General features: G+C 44.7%; 1 protein-coding gene across 1 annotated transcript in view; it reads left to right on the forward strand.

Annotated features, from left to right (window-relative positions):
- The first annotated feature begins 8,530 nt into the window (after nt 1–8,530).
- Nucleotides 8,531–24,768, forward strand: part of TMEM167B (transmembrane protein 167B) — a 52,419-nt gene continuing 36,181 nt past the window's right edge. The window contains exon 1 of the mRNA XM_075853541.1: nt 8,531–8,634. Coding sequence (XP_075709656.1) covers nt 8,625–8,634 — 10 coding nt within the window. The 5' untranslated portion in view covers nt 8,531–8,624. The remainder of the gene's footprint in view (nt 8,635–24,768) is intronic.

Here is a 24,768-nt window from a genome sequence, read left to right on the forward strand (position 1 = left end):
CGGAGCAGAGCCGCTTCTAGCACTCGAACTACAGTAGATTTGTGACTGCAGCTCTAGATTTGTTTGGAGTATGGGACATGGTGTGACAGTACAGTTGTGACTGCAGCACTGGATGTGACTGGAGTATAGGACATGATGCTACAGTAGAGTTATGACTGCAGCTCTGGATGTGGCTGGAGTATAAGACATGATGTTACAGTAGAGTTATGACTGCAGCTCTGGATGTGGCTGGAGTATAAGACATGATGCTACAGTAGAGTTGTGACTGCAGCTCTGGATGTGACTGGAGTATAGCACATTATATAATAGTAGAGTTGTGACTGGAGCTCTAGATTTGTTTGGAGTATAAGACAAGATATTTGCATCTGCATCTACTGATCTTGCAGTAGAGTTGGGAGTGTAGCTGTGGATGTCTCTGGAGTATAGTACATCATGTTACAGTAGAGTTAGGAGTGCAGCTCTGGATGTGACTGGAGTATAACATGTTACAGTAGAGTGGTGACTGCAGCTCTGGATGTGACTGGAGTAAAATGATATAATAGTAGAGTTGTGAGTGCAGCCTGGGATTCCAGCTCTGCTCCTGACATCACTGTCCATATATGGACAGAGATGTCAGGGGCAACCCCAGAGCTTGAGTCCCGGGCAGAGCGCTAATAGGCTCTTCCTGGGACTCCAGCTGTGCTCCTGACATCACTGGGACTCCTGCTCTGGGGAAGCCCCTGACATCATTGTCGATGTATGGACAGCGTTGTCAGAGGCTTCCCCAGAGCAGAGCCTATACTCCGCTCTGGGAAAGACCCTGACACACTGTCCATATATGGGCAGCGATGTCAGGGAATTCCACAGAGTCCCGGAGCAGAGCCTGTACTAGCGCTCTGCCCGGGACTCCGCTCTGGGGAAGACCCTGACACACTGTCCATATATGGGCAGTGATGTCAGGGAATTCCACAGAGTCCCGGAGCAGAGCCTGTACGAGCGCTCTGCCCGAGACTCCGGCTCTGGGGAAGCCCCAGACATCGCTGTTCATATGTGGACAGCGATGTCAGGGAATTCCAGAGTCTCGGAGCAGAGCCGATACTAGCGGCTCTGTGTCCCGTGGGCCTCAGATGACAGCCCCAGGGGCCGCATGCGGCCCGCGTGCTTGAGACCCCTGCTCTACAGGCACAGGTGGCTTCGGCGTTACTGACAATGAATGCACTGGGAATATTGGACTACATGGTTAGAGCAGACACATCCAAAGGGCTTATTTCGATGGCGTACAAGAATTTGCTAACAAAACATCTGGCGGATCCCATGGAACCTGTTAGAGAAAAATGGGAACAGGATATAGGTTCTTTACCCTATGACGAATAGGAAGAGATTTTAGCGTCATCAAGCCACTTGACTATTAATGTAGCACAGAGGAGGTTGCAAATTTTCTTGATACACAGATTGTACAGGACCCCTTGGGTCGTGAAAAAGATGAGAATTAGATCCGATGCTAAATATTCCAGATGTACGGGGGGAAAAGTAGATATTTTTCATATGTTCTCGACATGCAGGGCTTTAAAGAACCTATGGGGGAGATTTTGGACTTGATAAGAACTGTCTATGACGTGGAACTTTCGGCAGACACAAGGGTGCTACTTCTGGGGTATGTTGGAGGGTGACAAGCTGGAATGTTTGGCAATTGCTAAAATTCTGTACCAAACCAGAAAATGTATAGCTAAGCATTGGTTAGATGTTGAGCTTCCAGTAAAGAGAGAAATTGTTGGAATGCTGAACCACACCATTTTGATGGAGTATAAAATGTATTCGAAAAGAGGTAATGTAAAAATTTTTTTAAAAGCAATGGGGAAGATTGTTAGATTGCTCGGGGTTGCTGTCGCCAGAATTGAGCAGATTACGGGCACAAGTATAGGGGAGATTACTCCTCGCAACAATGAGAGAGGACTGGGGATACATAAAATGGTTTCGGGGACAAGGCCGACTGTGAGCTTGCCTTCCCTAGGAAGTAGCTGCTTGAGCAGGGAATATTCCTCATATGGGAACGATGGCCAAAGGGGATACATTCAGACAGGAGATGGCAGGAAGAGGGGAAAGACATATTAATATGGTCGTATATCTAGACAGAGATATGGTACTCATTTATGGGGAACATCCGAAAATATGGGTGGGATACTGGAAGGGGGCTGTGCAGGGGTTGATCGACGCGTGGTTGGGTTTGATTGCACTGTCGGGATTATTCTATATAATGTTATGTTGGAATTCTTGAATACAATGCTGATGTAACGTCCGTGGTCGCTGACCACGAGCTCCTTCCATCCAGTCGACGAGCTTCTCTAAAGAGATGTCTGCACATACGGCCGTCCTCCTCCACAGTGACCACCAGGGTGCGCTCACGAACTCAGTCCAGACTTAAGAAGCCAGATTGCACGCATGTTGGAGATTGAGCTAATTGCTCCAAGAGCACGCTGGGCTATAAGAAGGTCCCAGCCCCATCCTCCCACGCCTGAGCGTTGTTGTCGGATTCCAAGTTTGTCTTGCAAATGGTCTCCTAGTGTTTCCTGCTCCCAGTGTTCCCTGTTCCTGTAACCTATATCCTGATCTAGTGCTGTGCTGAGCTGTAGCCGTGCTGTGCTGTATACCACGCCTGTCCTGCTTCTCCACGCCTGACGTCTACCTGCTGCCTAGTTCCTGCCAAGCCTGCCTTGCTACTGTCCGAGCTGCCACAGGTACCCTATATGAACTATAGACTCTGATCTGCACGCTGTTGTCCAGCTGCCATACCGCCAAGGTGGTACGGCCCAGTGGGTCCACCAACCCTACGTGACAGCTGATACAGTTGATGCCTGATAGATAATGTATTGCAGTGCTTGTCAATAAACTTAAACTGATTTAAAAAAAAACAGAGATGATTGCCACAGGATGGAAAAATGGATGCCAGGCAGTAAATAGGCTATACAGACTTGGGTACTAAGTCACATGTATCAATACATACAGCACTTTGTATTAACATCATTTAAGCATGAAAGGCTAAATCCCAATGTTATAAATAGAAAAAAACCCACATCTATGTAACGATGATAGGGAGCCAATCCACGTTAATATCACAATGTAAGTATCTATCAAACAGCAAACAATAAACATGCAAAAGTATGTGGATAGAATATTGTGCCTAGGAACATCTTACCCATCAGTGTAGGAAGAGAAGAACCTGCCTGGTGTCCCACCCCGAAACGTGTTTCGTCCCAAAGCCTTCGTCTGGGGGTGGTGCTAGGGAGTCCAGAGCAATCTAATAAATGTCAGCCAGCCAATTAGATGTGACCCTCCTCACAGAAGTGAATAATGTAGATAAATATATACCAATGATGAAGCACCATGCGCGTCCACCCCGCCCGGATTACCGACATCCGGGTGCCGAGCAGCGACGCCAGACGCGAAAGGATCACGTGTCCGGCGCTTCAGCTATCCCCAGAGGCCGGACCCCGGGGCGGGACGAGCATGCATGCGCAGGTCCGCTACGCCCGAACAACGAATCAGCAGAGCCACTCTCTGGAGGGAGGGGTGAATAGTATTTAGGTAATTATATTATGATCAACTCTACGTATGTTCACTCTAATGGTGATGAATTAGCACAGCGGTGGAATAATGATGATGTTCGAAGGAGACTTGGCTTTTGATACTCCCACATTACAATAGACAAAAGCATCATTGATACAATTGCAAAGTCCATCACCAATTATATAAAAAATATATTTACATCACAAATACTATGAATTAGATATACCAATACTCTGTCCTTATATTTCACAAACCAATATATTATTTAAACAGTGACAAAAAACAATTGCATAAAAACTTATTGTTATTAGGTTACCAACCCACCTATAGGATATTTGTTGTTATTAAAAATGTGAGTGAATAAATACAAGTCTGACAATGAAAAAAAGCTTGTAAATAAAAAAATCGTAAGTGTAAAAAAATGAGAACACAAATATCAGTGTCCCTATAGGGCACACTAGTACATGCACTATATAAAAGAGAGTGAGATGCATGAAAAAAATCTGATTCATGTGAGGGGTAACATCATCACACAAGGAAGTATACATTTAATGGCAACATAAATAATGAAAGTAAAATGAAATATATATACGTTTAAGTTCAGATTTTTCACTAGATAAAGTGGAAGATGATACAATAGGTCTTCCACTAAATAAATGATACAATAGGTCTTCCACTAAATAAAGTGGAAAACACAAGTGAGAAGTGTATTCAATGTGACTGTCTCATTGAGTCTAAGGGTATGTTCACACGTAGTGTTTTCAGACGTTTTTCGGGCCGTAAATATTCCGAAAAACGGCTGAAAAATCGGAAGCAGAATGCCTCCAAACATCTGCCCATTGATTTCAATGGGAAAAACGTCATTCTGTTCCGACGGGGCGTTTTTTACGCGTCCGTTTTGTAAAAAAGCGTCCGCGAAAAAGAAGTGCGTGTCACTTCTTCAGACGTTTTTGGAGCAGTTTTTCATAGACTCTATAGAAAAACAGCTCCAAAAGCGGCCGCCAAAAACGCCACGAAAAACGCGACTTTGTTTAAAAAATGTCTGAAAATGAGGAGCTGTTTTGCCATGAAAACAGCTCCGTATTTTCAGACGTTTTTTATTTTATCTGTGCACATACACTCATGCTGTATGTCTGCAACTAAGTAGCAGATCTGTGAGAGACAGCTCCTAGGGGCGTGGATGCCACAAAGAGTGGTGATAGAGCAAACGTGTAAACTAAAATATATCTGTGCAAAAAAGTTATATGATGCTAGAAAGTGTGTGCGTGTCATGTAAAAGGGGATGGAAGGCCATCCAATGAAATAGTTAGGATATTGCATTAATAAAAATACTGCAACAAGGACAATAAAATAATATTTTTAAGGTTAGAAGAGGGAATAATCAGATTTGTATGAGATGCTTGGTGGAGTACATTGTGAGACATGTTCTACTACAGAAAAAGCCAGACCAGACACAAAGAAGTGGATCTCTTCTTGATGCTCGATGATCCCGTCCTCTAACCTTAAAAATATTATTTTATAGTCCTTGTTGGGGTACTTTTACTCAGGGGCGTAGCTAGGGGGGGCAGACGGGGTCCCGGGCGCAACTACGTGGTAGGGAAGGGGGGGGGGGGGGGCGCAGCGCAGAGCAGCTGATCACTGCTGATAGGCGCCCTGTATGTCGGACACATGCAGAAGCAGTCAGCTTTTGTAAGAGCCAGGAGATCATGCAGCAGCGTTTTGACTGGGGTCTGTGACATGAGGTCAGATGACTCAGGTCAAGTGACTGGACTGGTCCACTCCTGGGCTGTCACCAGGGCCGGCATTAGGGGGGGGTGCGAGCGCACAGGGTGCTGTACCCTCCCAGCATGTAGGGGGAGGCACTGGGCTCTGCCTCTACTCTACTCTACACACACGGAGTAAATAACAGCCGAGGAGCAGAGGAAGCTCTGCCCACAGCCCATCCTGCAAGAAGCCAGTGATCCTGTCAGCAAGGAGACATGGTGAGTGTCTATGTGTGTCTGTGTGCGTGTAGTGGGTATACAGGATGTGTCTGCCTTTGTATGTGTATATGTTACAGTGTGTGTTTATGTAAAAGTCTGTGTCTTTGTAAAAGTGTGTGTTTAATATTAAAGTAGAACAGATAAAATGCAAATATCTGTGCTACCTCCTATATACCCTGCTTCCTCCTATATACCCTGCTTCCTCCTATATACCCTGCTTCCTCCTATATACTCTACTGCCCCTTATATACCCTGCTTCCCCTATATACCCTGCTGCCCCTTATTTACCCTGCTGCCCCTTATATAGTCTGTACGTCTATATATTTACCTTTATGTATATATTCCAGAATGTGTGTATGTATATATTTGCCTGTATTTCTAAATATGTGCCTCTATGTATGTACAGTATATATGTTCCAGTATGTGTGTGTCTATATATGTGGTTAATTTTTGGTTTGTGTAGGGGCGGCAATAGAGAGTCCCGCACAGGGCGCCATCCAACCTAAGGCCGGCCTTGGCTGTCACCAACCCTAGTCAGAAGGAACTCCGCCGCTGCCTGCGCCGCATGACCTCCTCGGCTCCTCCAGTAAGTCACGTCAGGCAGAGGGGAGAGTGGTAGTGGTAGGCTACCGCTCGCCGCTGTTTACAGTGTGGCGCTAAGTACAAGGGGGGAGTGTGCCGCTATTTAAAAGGGTGGGTGTAAAGGATTTGCCAGACACAGCTTCTGTGTCGACGCCCGTGGGCAATCAGTCTGCACCTGCTCCTATGTCTGTGAGTCTGACTCCATCTTCCACCACTCAGGATGGCAGGCTTAGGAGTGGGAGAGCCTATCACAGCCTGGCCAGACGGAGCTAGCTCCCGCCCTCTGTCTATTTATACCTGCCTTTCCTGTTCCTCCTTTGCCTGTGATTCTGTAATAACAGGGTAGGGAGACAGACAGGTGAGCCCTAATCTACCCGCCACTCAGTCCCTGCCTACTTGCAACGACCCGTCCTAAGCGATGGGGTACAACTGGGCGACGGTCCCTACACTCAGTAAGCGCACGAGAGACAACCAGACAAGGAAACACAGAACAAAGGGAAACGGGGCAGCTGCCCACGGAGACACCGTGAGCAACAAGAGTAGTGAACGTGCCGAGTCAAACCAGGAGAGAACGAGGTACCAAAACGGTGAGCAGAAGAGTGGTCAGAAAGCCAAGGTCAATAACAAGCAGAGGATGAGTAGTACAAGCAGCAGCAGCAAGCCAGGAAACAAGCATAGAAGAATCACAGGCAAAGGAGGAACAGGAAAGGCAGGTATAAATAGACAGAGGGCGGGAGCTAGCTCCGTCTGCCCAGGCTGTGATAGGCTCTCCCACTCCTAAGCCTGCCATCCTGAGTGGTGGAAGATGGAGTCAGTCTCATAGACATAGGAGCAGGTGCAGACTGATTGCCCACGGGCATCGACACAGAAGCTGTGTCTGGCAAATACTTTACAGTGGGAATGTGGCACTATTTACAAAAGGGCAGCGGGCTGTGTGTGTCACTATCTACAAGGGGGGGGGGAGTGTGTCACTATCTATAAGGGGGAAGCGGGCTGTGTGTGGCCTCTTTCATTTAATTTATTTTTGTATATAACTATAATCGCTTGTAAAATGTAGAATTGGTTTTATGCTCGATTTACATGAAAAAAGTGGTGAAAAAAAAGGACACCTCATTGATTGGTAGAGAAAGCAAACATGGCGAGTGGGAAGGAGATGTCGGGAAATAAGTTGGGGGGGGGCGCCAATCTGCATCTTTGCCCCGGGTGGAGGAGAACCTAGCTACGCCTCTGATTGTACTAGTGCAATATCCTAACTATTTTATTGGATGGCCTTCCATCCCCTTTTACATGACACGCACACACTTTCTAGCATCATATAACTTTTTTGCACAGATATATTTTAGTTTACACGTTTGCTCTATCACCACTCTTTGTGGCATCCACGCCCCTAGGAGCTGTCTCTCACAGATCTGCTACTTAGTTGCAGACCTACAGCATGAGGGCTTATTCAGACGAACGTGATATACGTCCATGCAACGCGCATGATTTTCACGCGCCTCGCACAGACCTATATTAGTCTATGGGGCCGTAGAGACAGTCCGTGATTTTTACGCAGCGTGAGTCCGCTGCGTAAAACTCACGACATGTCCGTTCTTTGTGCGTATTTCGCGCATCACGCACCCATTTAAGTCAATGGGTGTGTGAAAAGCACGCATGTCACACGGAAGCACTTCCGTGGGACGCGCGTGATTTGCGCAACAGCAGTGAAAAGTATGAATGAAAACAGAAAAGCACCACGTGCTTTTCTGTTTACAAACATACAAACGGAGTGTCATAATGATGGCGGCTGCACGAAAAGCACACAGCCGCGCATCATACGCGGCTGACAGACAGAGCTGTTAAGTACCTTTTGCGCACGCAAAATGCCGCGTTTTTTGCGTGCGCAAAACGCACACGCTCGTGTGAATCCGACCTTAGACTCAATGAGACGCCTGATAGGCTGCAGGCCTGTAGCCTAGATACCTCTCTGCTCTGCCATAGTGTTCAATAGTATCTGTGTCCTAAGGATGCAGATATTATTGAATGTGGCATCGCTACCGCTGTAGCAGCCATGGCAGCTGCTAGTGGCGCCACTGGGCATGGGAGGGGCTGTGTCAGCGGGCGGCATGGGCCCCCTCACGCCGCGGGCTGCCACAGCAGTCGTTAGCGGGCAGCAGACTGGTCTGGTTCATCCCTGGTTGTGGTTTCAAGAACTGCACCAAAACTGCCCTACAAATAAGGCCCTATAGTATAAGCCTATGAGGAAGAGACCAACAATGCAAGGGCTTATGATACAAAAAAAATAAATAAGTGGCTAACACATGGAACGATGTTCTGGTGTAAAGGCACACTATAAAGCCGCTGACGTGAGGTGAAGGTAAAAGACACAAATGAGGTAAAAAGGCGAACTGTACAAGGAACAAACGTTGACGCCCTCGCCCTTCCGTAGTCTTCTTTCTCATCACGTGATCTCTGCTGCCGCGTCGTACTGATGTCATTTAGTGTTGCGGCGGTGTAACAGGAAGAGAAAACGGCATCATGACGAACGGTAAATGAGTGGTTGTTACGTTGTCATCGGCGCTCGTTGCTACTTGTCATAAGAAGGATTCCGTGTAAGGGTCCTGTGGCTGTGCTTAGCAATTCGTACTTTTCCCGAGGTGTAACTGCAAGTTCGTGCGGTGACGTTCCTTGGGAACAATTGCTTATAGCCCAATTTTAACATTGCGAATTTGTTTATTATATGTCAAAAACTGGCGTATATTGTTTTGTTGCGTTTAGCAAGTGGAAGAATAGAATAATATAAGAAACACCATGAACTCCTTTTATAGAGGCTTTAGAATGTGTGTCATCTGCAGTTCCCCCAATATCATTGGAGGCAATGATGATAATAATCCTGCAGGGCACTAAATATTTCGTTTCCCCTGAGCTGCCGTGCAGGCCGTGTAAACGAGCGCGATCAACGAGACTTTCACAAGGAGCTATGTATGGGGACGAGCACTTGTTACTCCGATCGCTCGTCCCCATACATTATTATCATGTCGGCAGCACCTCTTGTTTACACAGGGAGATGTGCTGCCGACAAGGATAATATTTAAGGCATTCAAAACGATACAATCAGCCGATAAACGAGCGTTTGTTCGTTTATCAGCAGATTGTTACCTTGTTTACACAGGGCAATTATCGGGATAATTGGCCGGTGTAAAAGTGCCTTAAAGAGTCTCTGTCACCAGATTATAAGTGCCCTATCTCCTACATAATCTGATCGGCACTGTAATGTAGATAACAGCAGTGGTTTTTATTTTGAAAAACAATAAATTTTGAGCAAGTTATGAACAATTTTAGATTTATTCTAATTAGTTTCTTAATGCCCAACTGGGCGTTAACTCGCGAGATCACTCTGTGCTGTAAAATACTCCCACATTAACTGTACCGAAGTTTCTAGAGACTGAATAGACATCGCCTCCAGCCAGGATGCGATGTCTATTCACACTCCCGACACTTCGGTAACGTTTCTGTGGGACTTACACAGCACAGCATGATCTCGCAAGATCACGCTGTGCTGTGTGGTTAAGTCCCACACAAACTTTACCGAAGTGTCGGGAGTGTGAATAGACATCGCATCCTGGCTGGATCAACCGCGACGGCACGCGGCAGGTAGTAGTAGCAAAGAAGAGGAAGGATCCAGCGATGCGTAGTATAAATAGGGGAAACTCCGTTCCCACTTTATTGGAAAATAATCACACAAAGTAAGAAGAAACACCAGGAGGATGACAAGGTGGTCAGAATGGCAAAAAAACGAAGCCTAAGCGTTTCAAGCACTGGCTGTGCTCTTAATCATGGCTAAGACATGTCTTAGCCATGATTAAAGAGGCTCTGTCACCAGATTTTGCAACCCCTATCTGCTATTGCAGCAGATAGGCGCTGCAATGTAGATTACAGTAACGTTTTTATTTTTTAAAAATGAGCATTTTTGGCCAAGTTATGACCATTTTTGTATTTATGCAAATGAGGCTTGCAAAAGTCCAAGTGGGTGTGTTTAAAAGTAAAAGTCCAAGTGGGCGTGTATTATGTGCGTACATCGGGGCGTGTTTAATACTTTTACTAGCTGGGCGTTCTGATGAGAAGTATCATCCACTTCTCTTCAGAATGCCCAGCTTCTGCCAGATCACGCTGTGACGTCACTCACAGGTCCTGCATCGTGTCGGCCACATCGGCACCAGAGGCTACAGTTGATTCTGCAGCAGCATCAGCGTTTGCAGGTAAGTAGCTACATCGACTTACCTGCTAACGCCGATGCTGCTGCAGAATCAACTGAAGCCTCTGGTGCCGATGTGTCCTCGCTCGTCTGACACGATGCAGGACCTGTGAGTGACGTCACAGCGTGATCTGGCAGAAGCTGGGCGTTCTGAAGAGAAGTGGATGATACTTCTCGTCAGAACGCCTAGCTAGTAAAAGTATTAAAAACGCCCCGATGTACGCACATAATACACGCCCACTTGGACTTTTACTTTTAAACACACCCACTTGGACTTTTGCAAGCCTCATTTGCATAACTACAAAAATGGTCATAACTTGGCCAAAAATGCTTGTTTTTTAAAAATAAAAACGTTACTGTAATCTCCATTACAGCACCTATGTGCTGCAATAGCAGATAGGGGTTGCAATATCTGGTGACAGAGCCTCTTTAAGAGCACAGCCTGTGCTTGAAACGCGTAGGCTTCGTTTTTTGCCATTCTGACCACCTTGTCATCCTCCTGGTGTTTCTTCTTACTTTGTGTGATTATTTTCCAATAAAGTGGGAACGGAGTTTCCCCTATTTATACTACGCATCGCTGGATCCTTCCTCTTCTTTGCTAAAACCTTTAATCACCCATGCACAAAGTATCATGAACCTTCTGCCGCCACATTGTTTTTTCATTCACATTTATTTTCTCCCCATATTCCAAAAGCCATAACATCTTTTTTCCGTCGACATAGCCATATGAGGGGTTGTTTTTTGCAAGAAGAGTTGTAGTTCTTCACGGCACCATTTATTGTACCATATTTATTGTGGGGTGGAATGGAAAAAAAAACAGTGATTCAGCCGTTGTTTTTTGTGTGTTGTTTTTCACTGTGCCGTTAAAACGACTAGTTAACTTTATTCTGCGGGTCAAAACCGTTACTGCAATACCACATTTAAATTTGTATTTTATTTTAGAAAGTAAATAAGTATTTGTTCAATATTTGCAGGGTGCACTGTAGTTATTATTGAAATGATTTTGGGGTATACACGACTTTTAACCCCTTAGTGTCTAAGCCTGTTTTGGCCTTGTGGACACAGCCGATTTTTGCAAATCTGACTTGTCACTTTATGTGGTAATAACTCCAGAATGCTTTTGCCTATCCAAACGGTTCGGAGATTGTTTTCTCGTGACATGTTGTACTTTATGATACTGAAAAAATGTCGTCGTGAAATTCAATATTTATTTGTAAAAAACACCAAAATTTAGAGAACATTTGGCCAAATCTGCATTTTTCTAAATTGTAATGTATCTGCTTGTAAAACAGATAGTAATACAACACAAAATATTTACTAGTTAACATTTCCCATATGTCTACTTTACGTTTGCATCATTTTTTAACGTGCTTTTATTTTTCTAGGACGTTACAAGGCTTAGAACTTTAGCTGCAATTTCTCGCATTTTCAAGAAAATTCAAAAGGCTATTTTTTCAGGGACCAGTTCAGTTCTGAAGTGGCTTTGAGGGCCTTATATATTAGAAACCGCCTATAAAACACCCCATTTTAAAAGCTGCACACCTCAAAGTATTCAAAACAGCATTCAGAAATTATTTTAAGCCTTTAGGCATTTCACAGGAAATAAAGCAAAGTGAGGCCTCATGCACACGACCGTATTTTTTCACACCCGTAAATACTGGCGTAAATACGGGTCCGGTGTCACACGTATTCCACCCGTTTTGCACCAGTATTTACGAACCCGTGCTCGTAAATATGGGTCCGGTGTCACCCGTATTCCACCCGTATTTACGAGCACGTTTTTGGCAGCAAAATAGCACTGCACTAATCGGCAGCCCCTTCTCTCTATCAGTGCAGGATAGAGAGAAGGGACAGCCTTTTCTGTAATAAAAGTTAAAGAAATTCATACTTACCCGGCCGTTGTCTTGGTGACGCGTCCCTCTCTTCACATCCAGCCCGACATCCCTGGATGACGCGGCAGTCCATGTGACCGCTGCAGCCTGTGATTGACCTGTGATTGGCTGCAGCGGTCACATGGCCTGAAACGTCATCCAGGACGTCGGCCCGGATGTCGAGAGGGACGCGTCACCAAGGCAACGGGCGGGAGACCGGACTGGAGGAAGCAGGAAGTTGTCGGTAAGTATGAACGTCTTTTATTTTTATTTTTTACAGGTTTATACTGATCGGTAGTCACTGTCCAGGGTGCTGAAAGAGTTACTGCCGATCAGTTAACTCTTTCAGCTCCCTGGACAGTGACTATTTACTGACGTCGCTTAGCAACGCTGCCGTAATGACGGGTGCACACATGTAGCCACCCGTTATTACGAGAGCTCCATAGACTTCTATGGACTGTCCGTGCCGTTATTACGGCCAGAAATAGGACATGTTCTATCTTTTTTAACGGAACGGGCACCTTCCCGTGAGAAAACGGGAAGGCACCCGTCGCCAATAGAAGTCTATGAGCCCGTTATTACGGGTCGTGATTACGACCCGTAATAACGGGAGTTTTTACGGTCGTGTGCATGAGGCCTAAAGGTGAAATTTACAAATTTCTATTTTTTTTTTTTTACGAAATTCATTTGTAATACAGTTTTTTTCTGTAACACAGAAGGTTTTACCAGAAAAACGCAACTCAATATTTATTGCCAAGATTCTGCAATTTTTAGAAATATCCCACATGTGGCCCTAGTGCGCTACTGGACTGAAACACTGGCCTCAGAAGCAAAGGAGCACCTTGTGGATTTTGGGGCCTCTATTTTATTAGAATATATTTTCGGCACCATGTCGGGTTTGCAGGGGTCTTGTGGTGCCAAAACAGTGGAAACCCCCCAAAAGTGACCCCATTTTGGAAACTACACCCCTCAAGGAATTTTTCAAGAGGTATACTTGCCATTTTTAGCCCACAGGTTTTTTGCTAAATTTATTGGAACTGGTCTGTAAAAATGAAAATCTACTTTTTTTCTGAAAAAACATACGATGTTTTAGTTTTTACAAGGAATAGAGGAGATAAAGCACTCCAACATTTGTAAGTCAATGTCTCCCGATTACGGCAATACCCCATATGTGGTAATAAACTGCTGTTTGGACCCACGGCAGGGTTCAGAAGGGAAAGAGGGCCATTTGGATTTTGGAGCGCAGATTTTGCTGGAATGGTTTTCGGTGCCATGTTGTGTTTGCAAAGCCCTGGAGGGACCATAACAGTGGAAACTCCCCAAAAGTGACCCCATTTTGGAAACCACCTCTCAAGGAATTTTTCTAGGGTTATAGTTAGCATTTTGACCCTACACGGTTTTTGCTGAATTTATGGGAATTATGCTGTGAAATTGAAAATCTAAATTTTTTTCTAATAAAATGTAGTTTTAGTTCAGATGTTTTCATTTTTACAACAGATAAAGGAGAAAAAACACCCCAATATTTGTAAAGCAAACTCTTCTGAGCACAGCAATACCCCATATGTGGTAATAAACTGCTGTTTGGATACATGGCGGAAGTTAGAAAGGACGGAGCGCCATTTGGCTTTTGGAGCTCAAGTTTAGCAGGAATGGTTTGCGGCCCCATGTCACATTTGCAAAGCCACTGAGGGACCAAAATAGTGCAAACCCGGCAAAAGTGACCCCATTTGGGAAACTATACCCCTCGTGGAATTTATCTAGCAATATAGTGAGCATTTTGACCCCACAGTTTTTTTGCTGAATTATTGGCATTATGCAGTGAAAATGAAAATCTACATTCTTTTCACTAAAATGTTGAATTGTTTTCATTTTCACAAGGAATAAAGGAGAAAAACCGCCCCAACAATTGTAAAGCAATTTCTCCCGAGTACGGCAATACCCCATATGTGGTTATAAACTGCTGCTTGGATACACCGCAGGTCTAAGAATGGCAGGAGTGTTTTTTGGGCGCCATGTCGCATTTGCAGAGCCCCTGAGGTACCCGTACAGTAGAAACCCCTGAGAAGTGACTCCATTTTGGAAACTTTACCCCTTAGGGTAATCATCTAGGGGTGTACTGAGCATTTTGATACCACAGGTGTTTCATAGATTGTATTAGAATGAGGCAGTGAAAATGAAAAATTATTTTTTTTCCCAAAAATATGTAGTTTTGCACCCAATTTTTTTCCCACTAGGAGAAAAAAACACATAATTTGTTACCCAATTTCTCCCGAGTACGGCAATACCCCACGTGTGGCCCTAAACTGCTGTTTGGGCACATGGCAGAGCTCAAAATGGAAGGAGTGCCATGTGGCTTTTAGAGCACAGATTTTGCTGGACTGGTGTATGGGCGCCATGTCGCATTTGCAGAGCTCCCTTAGGTATTAGAGTAGAGTGTAAAACCATGAGAAGTGACCCTATTTTGTAAACTACACCCCTCAAGGCATTTATCATTTGCCTGGACATATGACAGGGCTTAATAATAATAATAATAATAATAATAATAATAATCTTTATATAGCGCCAACATATTACGCAGCACTTTACAATTTAGAGGGAACATGAAACAAACAATATCAGACATTAGATAGTGACAAAGTTCATTTACAATTCAAACCTGAGAAGTGAGGACCCTGCTCGCAAGATCTTACAATCTATGAGGAAATAAAGGAGACACAAAGTGTAACAGTGTTTGTTCTGTACAATAGTCCGGCCATTTTTATACACATGGGGGGGGGGGGGGGGTACACATAAAGCTGCATAAGCCGGTCACCAGCCAGTCTCAGTGTATGGCAGACATGAAGAGAAGGAGTGTGGTGGAATCTTATTCTGATGACTAATCTAAAAGGAGGGTCATGGAAAGGAGTCAGATTAGGGAATGTTATAGGCCTGTCTAAATAGATGTGTTTTAAGGGCACGTTTAAATCTGTGGATATTGGGAATTAATCTGATTTGTCTGGGGTAGCACATTCCAGAGGACTGGTGCAGCACGAGAAAAATCCTGGAGACGGGAGTGGGAGGTTCGGATTATGGCAGATTTTAATGTAAGGTTGTTAGTAGAACGAACAGCCCGAGTAGGGTGGTAGACAGAGATGAGGTAGGAGATGTAAGGAGGTGCAGCACTGTGGAGAGCTTTGTGGGTTAGAGTAATAAGTATGAATTTTATTCTGAAGGGGATGGGCAACCAGTGCAGTGACTGGCACAGGGTAGAGGCGTTGGTGTAGCGGTTGGTCATAAATATGAGCCTGGCTGCTGCATTGAGGATAGATTGGAGTGGGGAGAGTTTGGTGAGGGGAAGACCGACTAGTAATGAGTTACAGTAGTCAAGACGAGAGTGAATCAGAGCAGCAATGAGAGTTTTGGCTTTTTCCTCCGTAAGAAAAGGGCGGATTCTGGAGATGTTTTTGAGGTGAAAATGACAGGAGCATGAAAGTGATTGAATGTGAGGAGTAAAGGAAAGATCTGAGTCAAAAATAACCCCGAGACAGCGGGCATGCTGCTTAGGAGTTATGATAGTGCCACACACAGAGATAGAGACATCAGGTTTACGGAGGTTAGTAGATGGTGGGAACACAAGGAGCTCAGTTTTAGAAAGATTCAATTTCAGATAGAGAGATTACATGATGTTAGAGACAGCAGACAGACAAGATTGAGGCGTGTGCCAGGGTTGTCTTTGTCGGGGGGTTCGGAGTGTAGGGGGGGGGGGGCTGCTTCATCCAATGCATTCTTGAGAGTGTTATTGTAAAGTTTGGCAGCCAGATTGGGACAGGAGAGAGAAGTGATAGGGGACAATGAGGACTGTAGACTGTCTATGAGTTTTTGAGTGTTAATGGCATGTAGATTTCTGTATGTCTGATATGTAGGCATGGACTTAGAAGGCAGAGAATATTTGATAGTAAAGGAGAGAAGGTTGTGGTCAGAAAGCGGGAGAGGAGAGTTAATAAAGTCAGAAACTGAGCAGAGACTGAAGACCAGGTCAAGTGAATGCCCGTCTTCATGTGTAGGAGAGTTAGTAAGTTGTGACAGACCTAGGGAGGAGGTTAAAGATAAAAACTTGGAGGCAGATGAGGAGATTGGGTTATCAATGGGGATGTTGAAGTGACCCATGATGAGAGTTGGTGTTTCAGAGGATAGAAATTGTGGAAGCCAGGCAGCAAAATGATCCAGGAATTGGCGGGGTGAGCCCGGGGGGCGGTAGACAACTGCCACTCGGAGGGAAAAAGGGTGAAAGAGTCTGAGGGTGTGGACTTCAAAAGAGGGAAATGTGAGTGAGGGGACCGGGGGAATGACCTGGAAAGTGCAGTGTGGGGAAAGAAGTATACCTACTCCTCCACCCTGCCTGTTCTCAGGTCTGGGGGCATGAGAGAAGTGGAGACCACCATGAGATAGAGCAGCAGGTGAAGCAGTGTCAGACAGGTGTAGCCATGTTTCTGTAAGAGCCAGGAGGTTGAGAGAGTTAGGCTATGTTCACACGGAGTATTTTGGGGGAGGAATATCTGCCTCAAAGCTCCAAACGGAATTTTGAGGCAGATATTCCTCCCCCAAAATACTCCGTGTGAATAGCAATGATCGCGCCGTTTTTCGCCCGCGGCCATTGAGCGCCGCGGGCAGAAAACACGCTTTCTCCTGCCTCCCATTGAAGTCAATGGGAGGTCGGAGGCGGAAGCGCCCGAAGATAGGGCATGTCGCTTCTTTTTCCCGCGAGGCAGTTTTACTGCTCGCGGGAAAAAGACGCCGACGCCTCCCATTGAAATCAATGGGAGGCGTTCTCGGGCCGTTTCTGCCGAGTTTTGCGACGCAGTTTCCGCGTCAAAAAACTCGGCAAAAGACCCCGTGTGAACATAGCCTTAGAAAGGAATAAGTCATGAATAAAGGTGAGCTTGTTGCACACGGACCGAGAATTCCAGAGAGCACAGTTAAAAGAGACAGGAGAAGACATACAAGGAATGGTAAGAAGATTTGTAGGGTTTCTATGTGTGGCAGGTAAGTAGTTGAGCTTGGCAGAAGAAAAGGGAGGACCAGGGTTGGGAGATATGTCCCCTGCAGCTACCGTGTTTCCCCGATAGTAAGACACCCCCGATTGTAAGACGTATCGGGGGTTTCAGGGGGGTCGGCTAATATAAGCCGTACCCCGAAAGTAAGACATATGTCTTACTTTCGGGGAAACACGGGGGTATTGCCGCCTCCTGCCCACTTCCGCGCCGCCCCCCTCTCCATACGTCACCGCGCCGTCCCCTGCACTTGCTCCTGCTGCAACTGCCGGAATCGAAGCGCGCGCCGATTCCGGCAGTTTAACCCATTAAATGCCGCTGTCAATAGTGACAGCGGCATTTAATGTGTTTGACAGAGGGGGGAGCTCCCTCTGTCACCCGATCGGCGCCCCCGCAAACAAATCGCGGGTCGCCGTCGGGTTTCCATGACAGCCGGGGGTCTAACAAAGACCCCCAGGTCTGCCTTCAGCATCTGCCTGTTAGGCGATGCCGGAGGCATGACCTAATAGGTTGCCTGTCAGTTTTACACTGACAGGCAATAATGCTTCGGTATACTAAGTATACCAAAGCATTATATATGCGATCGGCACATCGCATAGTGAAGTCCCCTGGTGGGACTAAAAAAAAAAAATGTAAAACAGTTAAAGTTTGTGAAAAAAAAAAAAAAAAAAAATTCGACAATTTTTTTACAATATAAGACATACCCCGAAAGTAAGACATAGTGGGGCTTTTGGGGATAAAAAGAAAGTAAGACACTGTCTTACTTTCGGGGAAACACGGTAGTAGCAGGGGAATGGAGACAGACAGCAGATGGTTCTGTGATTTATGAGAGCATTTTTTATGTTGAGCAGTGGGATGGGATGGGTTAAGTTGACTGAGGAAAGTGAATAGTGCATGGGAGCTGTACATGGGCGAGGCAAGGAGAGAGGGACTGATGTGGACTGTTTTTTGGCAAGGCCTAAATGGGCGGTAGGATTGTAAAGCAAGGGCAGCTATAATGATGAGTGCGGTAGTGAACATGTTTATTTGTCTTTTGTTTGTAAACTGGTAAAATCGTGAATCTAATAATTAGAATGTATGGTAGCTTGTTTGATTTGGTAATGCAGCTTACCTGTCACTGACTCTGTCCAACTGCCAGGACACTTAGGAGTGAAAGGCGCATGTGAGACCTATTTTGGTGATTTTCGCAGCATTAGCCCACAATGGCAGGGCTCTGGGGTCAAATAGTAAAACTAGCCCCCAAGTAGTGATCCCCATTTTGGAAACTGCACCCCTCAAGGCATTTTGACCACACAGGTTTTTTTTTTCTATTAGAAATGAATGCTCAGTGGATGGTGCAAAGTGAAAATTGCAAATTTCCACAGGTATGTGCCATTTTAGTGCACAATATTTTGTGCCCAGTTTGTGCCACTGAAGACAAATACCTCCAACTGTTAAGCGGGTTCTCTCGGGTATGGCGATGCCATATATGTGGACGTACACTGCTGCTTGGGCACGCTGCAGGGCTCAGAAGGGAGGGAGCGACATTTGTCTTTTGGAGCGTGGATTTTGCTCGCTAGTTGTTTTGTTTGGGGGTTTTGCTGGTACAGTGAAGGAAATAAGTATTTGATCCCTTGCTGATTTTGTAAGTTTGCCCACTGTCAAAGTCATGAACAGTCTAGAATTTTTAGGCTAGGTTGATTTTACCAGTGAGAGAGAGATTATATATAAAAAAAAAAAAATCAAAAAAAAATCACAGTCTAAATTATATATATTTGCATTGTGCACAGAGAATTAAGTATTTGATCCCCTACCAACCATTAAGAGTTCAGCCTCCTCCAGAGCAGTTACACGCTCCAAATCAACTTGGTGCCTGCATTAAAGACAGCTGTCTTAAATGGTCACCTGTATAAAAGACTCCTGTCCACAGACTCAATTAATCCGTCTGACTCTAACCTCTACAACATGGGCAAGACCAAAGAGCTTTCTAAGGATGTCAGGGACAAGATCATAGACCTGCACAAGGCTGGAATGGGCTACAAAACCATAAGTAAGACGCTGGCTGAGAAGGAGACAACTGTTGGTGCAATAGTAAGAAAATGCAAGACATACAAAATGACTGTCAATCGACATCGATCTGGGGCTCCATGCAAAATCTCACCTCGTGGGGTATCCTTGATCCTGAGGAAGGTGAGAGCTCAGCCGAAAACTACACGGGGGGAACTTGTTAATGATCTCAAGGCAGCTGGGACCACAGTCACCAAGAAAACCATTGGTAACACATTACGCCGTAATGGATTAAAATCCTGCAGTGCCCACAAGGTCCCCCTGCTCAAGAAGGCACATGTACAGGCCCGTCTGAAGTTTGCAAATGAACATCTGGATGATTCTGAGAGTGATTGGGAGAAGGTGCTGTGTTCAGATGAGACTAAAATTCAGCTCTTTGGCATTAACTCAACTCGCCGTGTTTGGAGGAAGAGAAATGCTGCCTATGACCCAAAGAACACCGTCCCCACTGTCAAGCATGGAGGTGGAAACATTATATTTTGGGGGTGTTTCTCTGCTAAGGGCACAGGACTACTTCACCGCATCAATGGGAGAATGGATGGAGCCATGTACCGTCAAATCCTGAGTGACAACCTCCTTCCCTCCACCAGGATATTAAAAATGGCTCGTTGCTGGGTGTTCCAGCACGACAATGACCCGAAACATACAGCCAAGGCAACAAAAGGAGTGGCTCAAAGAGAAGCACATTAAGGTCATGGAGTGGCCTAGCCAGTCTCCAGAACTTAATCCCATCGAAAGCTTATGGAGGGAGCTGAAGATCCGAGTTGCCAAGCGACAGCCTCGAAATCTTAATGATTTACAGATGATCTGCAAAGAGGAGTGGGCCAAAATTCCATCTAACATGTGTGCAAACCTCATCATCAACTACAAAAAAGTCTGACTGCTGTGCTTGCCAACAAGGGTTTTGCCACCAAGTATTAAGTCTTGTTTGCCAAAGGGATCAAATACTTATTTCTCTGTGCACAATGCAAATAAATATATATAATGTGATTTTCTGTTTTTTTAAAAAAAAATATAATCCATCTCTCACTGGTAAAATTAACTTAGCCTAAAAATTCTAGACTGTTCATGTCATGGACAGTGGGCAAACTTACAAAATCAGCAAGGGATCAAATACTTATTTCCTTCACTGTATTTCATTTATGATGTGTGGGCATATGTAAGCTGTGCGGAGTACATCAGGGCATAATAAGAGAGTATAATAATTGGGTAAATAAATAATTATCCACAGATGTGTGGCCTGTGTCGCACTGAAAAATGGTGCCCAATCTTATCCGCTTTTGGACACTCTGCACATTTTGCATCGCCATATTCTGAGAGCCAGAACTTCTTTATTTTTTCTCCACTGGAGCTGGTTGAGGGCTTATTTGTTGCGGTACAATCTGTAGATTTCATTGGTACTATTTTGGAGTACATGCGATTTTTTTTGATCACTTTGTATTTCATTTTATTGGCAAGCAAGGTGAGCAAAAACCTGCAATTCTGATATTTTTTATTTTTTTACGGCGTTCACCATACGCTATGAATGACAATTTTACGTTATTATGCGGGTCGGTACGATTACGGCGATACCATATGTATATAGTTTTTCTTATGCTTTGCAGCGTCTCCACGATAAAATCACTTTTGTTTCAAATTTATTTTTTGTGTCACCATATTCTGAGAGCCATAACTTTATTTTTCCGTTAAAAAAGCTGCGGGAGGGCTTGTTTTTTGCGGGACGGGCTGCGGTTTTTAATGGTATACTTTTGGGGTACATGCAACTTTTTGATCCCTTTTTTTATTCTGTTTTGCAAGGGGTAGTGACTAACAAACAGCCATTCTGGAATAGTTTTTTATTTCATTTTTTTACTGTGTTCACCGTACGGGTAAAATAGTGTGATATTTTTATCGTTTGGGTCGTTACGGACGCGGGGATACCACATATGTGTACTTTTTTTTTTATGTTTTTTGGTTTTTCCTATAATAAAAGACTTATTATAGGAAAAAAGGCTGTTATAGTGTTTTTAAACTTATTTTTTTTTACTCTTTAACAACATTTTTATTAACTTGTTTTAACTTTTTTTTTGTCCCACTAGGGAACTTGAAGGCATGAAGCCCTGATCGCTATTCTACACAGTGCAGTGTATTAGAGCTGTCCACTATTCACTGATAGCAAGCCTATTAGGCTTCGCCTCCCGGCGGGGCCTAATAGGCTTCCGTACTAGGAAGCGATTGTTAGGCTATGGTTGCCATAGCAACCATCGGAACACCCGCGGGTGCCGATGGTTGTCATTAGCAACCACAGGGTACGATCTAATCACTTAGATGCAGCGATAGCTACATCTAAGGGGTTAATCGGCCGGATTGGAGCCTAGCTCTGGTCCTGGCCGTTAGGGCACGATGTCAGCTGTTACAAACAGCTGACACCCGCGCCCGTGGCAACCATCGTGGTTGCCGACAGGCTACAAGAAACTTAGATGCATCGATCGCGTTGATCGATGCATCAAAGGAGTTAATCGGCCGGATCGGAGCCTAGCTCCGATCCTGGCCGTTGCAGAGGGGCGTCGGACAGCTGATTGCCGGCGGTGATAGCGCTGGCTCAGCTTCTGAGCCAGCGCCATCACATACACACGTCATGGAGCTGTCATTGGTCAGTCTGCTTTGACTGATCAATCACAGCGATCGCCGGCAGGAGACCGCTGTGAATGGTCCCTTGCCCTCTTACTGTGCCAGTCAACTGTCATAAATAGTTGACGGCACAGTTCTGTCACCTTGTCCTTTGACAGGGTGACAGTTTTTAGCCAGGACGCACCGGTACGTCCCGGTGCCTTAAAGCACTTCAATGCAGGACGTACCGGTGCGTCCTGGTGCGGTAAGGGGTTAAAGTGTAGCTAAATGCTTGACAAACTTCTGACATGTCATAGTGACATGTCAGAAGTTTGGATTGGTGGGGGTCCGAGCACTGAGACGCCCACCAATTGCTAGAACGAAGCAGCTGAAGCGCTCGTGTGAGCGCTCATCCGCTTCGGGTCTGTTCGGCCTTTTCCGGAAATAAATGTATCTGTGTACGGACTCAATAGAAAGTCTATGGGCCCGTACTCCGATACATCGGCTTGCCGAACAGAGCGAAGCGGCTGAGCTGCTTCGTTCTAGCGATTGGTGGGGGTCTCAGTGATCGGACCCCCACCAATCAAAACTTCTGACATGTCACTATGACATGTCAGAATTTTGTCAAACGTTCAGCTACACTTTAATCACTTGTTATAAAAAAAAATTGTGGGAGACCAGGTGACAAACAGCAATTCAGGCGATTTTATATAAAAAAATTTTTTAATGCGTTCACTGTGCTGGTTAAATAATGTTATGTTGTAATGGTTCAGACTTTAACAGATGCGTCAAAGCCAATTATGTTTTTGTTTTTTTTAATATATATATATATATATATATATATATATATATATACATACATACATACATACATACATACATACATACAGTCAGTACTGGGCAAAAGTCTTAGGCAGTTGTGGAAAAATGCTGCAAAGTAAGGCCCTGTTCACACAGAGTTTTTTTGCAGGCAGAAATAATCTGCCTCCGAATTCCTTCAGGAATTTTTAGGCGGATTTTGAACTGGCTGTGCTTCTTTTCTGTGTTTTATGCAGCATTTTTCGCCTGCAGCCATTAAAGCTAATGCAAGGACCGCAGGCACAAAAAGCTGCGAAAAACGCTTGGAAACTGTTTTTTTCTGCCTCCCTTTGATTCAATGGGAGGTCAGAGGCTAAAACTGCGAGCTGTAAAAAGCCGTACGGGGAAAAAAACGCATTTTGCTTCCCATTCAAATCAACGGGGGGCAATTTCGGACGTTTTTTTGGCACTGATTCCAATGTGTTTTTCGTGTCAAAATCCGCTCCAAAAAACCCTATGTGAACATACCCTAAGAATTCTTTAAGGAATAGAAGTGTTAAGTTTTTAGTTTTTTTTTATCAATTCACAAAATTCATAGTTCTAATTGACATTGGCTGTATGTTTGGGGTTGTTGTCCTGCTGCAGAATAAATTTGGAGCCAATAAGACACCTCCCTGATGGTATTGCATGATGGATACGTATCTGCCTGTATTTCTCAGCATTGAGGACACCATTAATCCTGATCAAATCCCGAACTCAATTTGCTGAAATGCAGCTCCAAACTTGCAAGGAACCTCCACAATGCTTCACTGTTGCCTTCAGACACTATTATTGTACCGTTCTCCAGCCCATCGGCAAACAAACTACCTTCTGTTACAGCCAAATATTAAAAATTTTGACTCCTCAGTCCAGAGCACCTGCTGCCGTTTTCCTGCACCCCAGCATAGTTGAGTCGCTTGGCCTTGTTTCCACGTGGAAGGTATGGCTGTTTCAAAAGAGCTTAAACAGCGCATCTTGAAACCGCAGTCTGTTTTGTAATATTTTTGCTTGGGAGAGAAATTCTGATGCAGTATAACTACCTTGTGTCTTGTTAAGTGCTCAAGTCTTGCCATGGTGGACCTGTGACATGAAACTATCTTCCGCAACTTCACCTTTTGTAGCAGAGTTTGGCTGTTCCTCACCCAGTTTTAAGCCCCTTACACAGCTGTTTCTGTTACAGTTAATGACTGTGTTTCAACCTACATATGAAAATGATGATCATTATCACCTGTTTGGTATAATTGGTTCATCATACACATGACTATAAGGGTTTATTTAGACGAACGTGTAATACGTCCTATGTTAGTCTATGGGGCCGTGCAGACTGTCCGTGAGTTTCACACAATGTGTGTCCGCTGCGTAAAACTCACGACATGTCCTATATTTGTGCGTTGTTCGCGCATCATGCACCCATTGAAGCTAATGGGTGCGTGAAAATCACGCGCAGCATACGGAAGCACTTCCGTGTGACGCGCGTGATTCGTGCAACAGCAGTAAAAAGTATGAATGAAAACAGAAAAGCACCATGTGCTTTTCTGTTTACAAACATACAATCAGAGTGTCATAATGATAGCGGCTGCACGAAAATCACGCAGCCACGCAAAATACGCAGCTGACACACGGAGATGTTAAGTGCCTTTTGCGCGCGCAAAACGCCACGTTTTTTGCGCACGCAAAACGCACACGCTCGTGTAAATCTGGCCTAATCCTGCAAAATCCATGAGTTTGTGCAAGTGTACCTTTAAGAATTGATGTTGTTTTGAAGGCAAAGGGTGGTCACACCGAATATTGATTTGATTTAGATTTGTCTTCTGTTCAGTCACTTTGTATTTTGTTAATTGATTAAAAAAAACTAACACTTCTATTTTTCAAAGCATTCTTACTTTGCAGCATTTTTCCACAACTGCCTAATATATCAAAATATTTTATTTTTGTATTCCCTCCCCACCCCCCCGGGAACTTGAGGTAGTGTTCGTTGGATCTCTTGCAGAGTATGCTTCAATACTTATGTATTTCAGTATATTATTTTGTTTTTTTACCGGAGTAGAAGGATG

Source organism: Rhinoderma darwinii, chromosome 2, assembly GCF_050947455.1.
Source record: "Rhinoderma darwinii isolate aRhiDar2 chromosome 2, aRhiDar2.hap1, whole genome shotgun sequence".
In the NCBI taxonomy this organism is placed as follows: Eukaryota; Metazoa; Chordata; class Amphibia; order Anura; family Rhinodermatidae; genus Rhinoderma; species Rhinoderma darwinii.